This window comes from Teleopsis dalmanni, chromosome X, assembly GCF_002237135.1.
Source record: "Teleopsis dalmanni isolate 2A chromosome X, ASM223713v2, whole genome shotgun sequence".
Classification (NCBI taxonomy): Eukaryota; Metazoa; Arthropoda; class Insecta; order Diptera; family Diopsidae; genus Teleopsis; species Teleopsis dalmanni.
Window position 1 is genome coordinate 46,889,987 of NC_051848.1, and position 2,108 is coordinate 46,892,094.

The following is a 2,108-nucleotide window of genomic DNA, read 5'->3' on the forward strand; positions in this document are numbered from 1 at the left end:
ACATTTATAAAATCATCTGAATAACTTTTTATCAGAATTCAACGGAGTTCTTATTACAGAGGATCATTCAAATAGACTTAGACACTACTGACAATATTTTGCCCTGCGCTAATATACATACGAAATAAGCTCATGGGAATGTATATTCTTACGGAAGTTGCAAAAAAACTCTGTAAAGTAGGTTTAATACTACTTTTTATTGACGCAACAGTGCTTAGAGACCTACTCTAAACTCAGAAGGGGGCACAATAGACACGAAGGTCCCAGTGGCACATTCCCTAAAACTAATGAGAATAACAAAGAGCTTTAGACACTAACTCACGTTTGATCGAGCAGCAAAGAAGAAGAAGATGATTAAAAAATTATTCTATGTAATTTTGAATCGGTACTTATTTGTTCATAGTACTTTGTTATGAAAATACTTCACATAGTCTATAACTAAACTTTTATTCCAGCTAGTTTAGAATGTAATGTATAATATTGTCTGTCTTAAAGCAATAAGATTATAAATATTACATATAACACATTTCCGCGGGTGAGAAGAAATTGTAGTCCCTAGCATGCATAAGAAAATGTAGGGCACAAATAAATAAATATTGGTGTAAAACTAACAGTACCAGTCGCAACAAAAACAACAACAGTATCAAAAAGTCAGATGGTAAATAGGATGAAAAATTAAACGTTTTGACCACAAGCTAAAATGTAGGCCTTTTAAGCCGCAAAACAAAAAAAAAAAAGAAAAAACCAAACCAAGAACACACGAAGCTGTGTGAATTGTCTTCAAAGAAATGTTTAAGGCGCAAGCAGGATATGTCTGAAAAAAACGCAGGTACGTTAAGAAAGAGAAGGAATAAGCCAGACTTAAACTGAGTAACGAATCAGTTTTCAGAAAAATGGCATTGAAAGTGAATATGAAATGTTTTCGTTAAGATTGAGTTGGCCAACCAAAGGATCAACCAATCAACGTTGTTTGAAAAGGTTTAAATAAAGCCAACTACTCGAAACATATTCGCAGTGCACACGGATCCTTCAATGAGTTAACATATCATTTGTGAAATTAGAAGTATTGCATACAAAATTTTTTTTAACGATCCACGTACTTAAAGCAAAAAGCACTATAATGATTTCGACAGACTTTACCGAGATTTTTTATAGTAGACATAATAATTTAAATAATAGTTTCGGCAGTTACTCCAGCACAATCAGTGATGATTCTCAAAGCTATCAAATGGATTTCGAGCTATACAATTTTGAATTAAATATGGATCAGACCTCAAATACAAATGTTTTAGAAAATTTCTATGAAACACGGGAAGTTTATGAAGTAGATAACTTTCTTCATACTCACCACAGTCAGCACGTTGACTTTAGCAGCAGTAACGATAGCAAAAGTTTGGGGGTACAGGAGAGAGCAGCGAAAAATAAATTTAAAAAATTTGATTATAAATTTCTGACAACAGATCAACGGCCATATCAGCAATGTGCGCAGAAGCGGTCCCTACCAATGAGCTGTGCTAAATTCAGTGAAACTTGCGCAACCCAAGACATGCTTAAAAAACGACGCTTAGCTGCAAACGCTCGAGAACGGCGAAGAATGAATAGTCTCAACGATGCATTTGATAAGCTACGTGATGTCATCCCTTCTTTGGGACACGATCGACGACTTTCCAAATACGAAACATTGCAAATGGCTCAAGCGTATATAGGCGATCTCATGAAACTGCTTACGCGGGATTTCTAGATTGTTCTTAGCCTCTTTAATTAAGCTGTTTTTGAATTGTTAAACTTTTTTTTTTTGTAATTACAGTGAACATATTAACTCTGTACTACTTAATATTACCCCTTTATTTTTATAAAAAAGATCTGTTAATATTTACAATTTAAATAAAATTATTTTTAAAAAATATATAAATTATACATTGGCTTTCATTGTAAGAAAAAAAATTATGACAATCTTAATCGTATATTTTTTATCCACGTCTTTCCCCTCATACTTTTAACTTATTGTCTAAAATGTAATTCAGGACATTGTTTCTCAACTGCGAACTGGAAAATAATTAATGTGTTCAATAAGGATCAGTAAGTAAATTAATTTATTTTTAATTTCA

At 32.6% G+C, this 2,108-nt stretch overlaps 1 protein-coding gene across 1 annotated transcript; it reads left to right on the plus strand.

Annotated features, from left to right (window-relative positions):
- Nucleotides 1-1,261: 1,261 nt before the first annotated feature.
- Nucleotides 1,262-1,741, plus strand: LOC119688369 (basic helix-loop-helix transcription factor amos). The gene has a single exon (XM_038103047.1). The coding sequence runs from the start codon at nt 1,262-1,264 to the stop codon at nt 1,739-1,741; it is 480 nt and encodes a 159-aa protein (XP_037958975.1).
- Nucleotides 1,742-2,108: the final 367 nt, after the last annotated feature.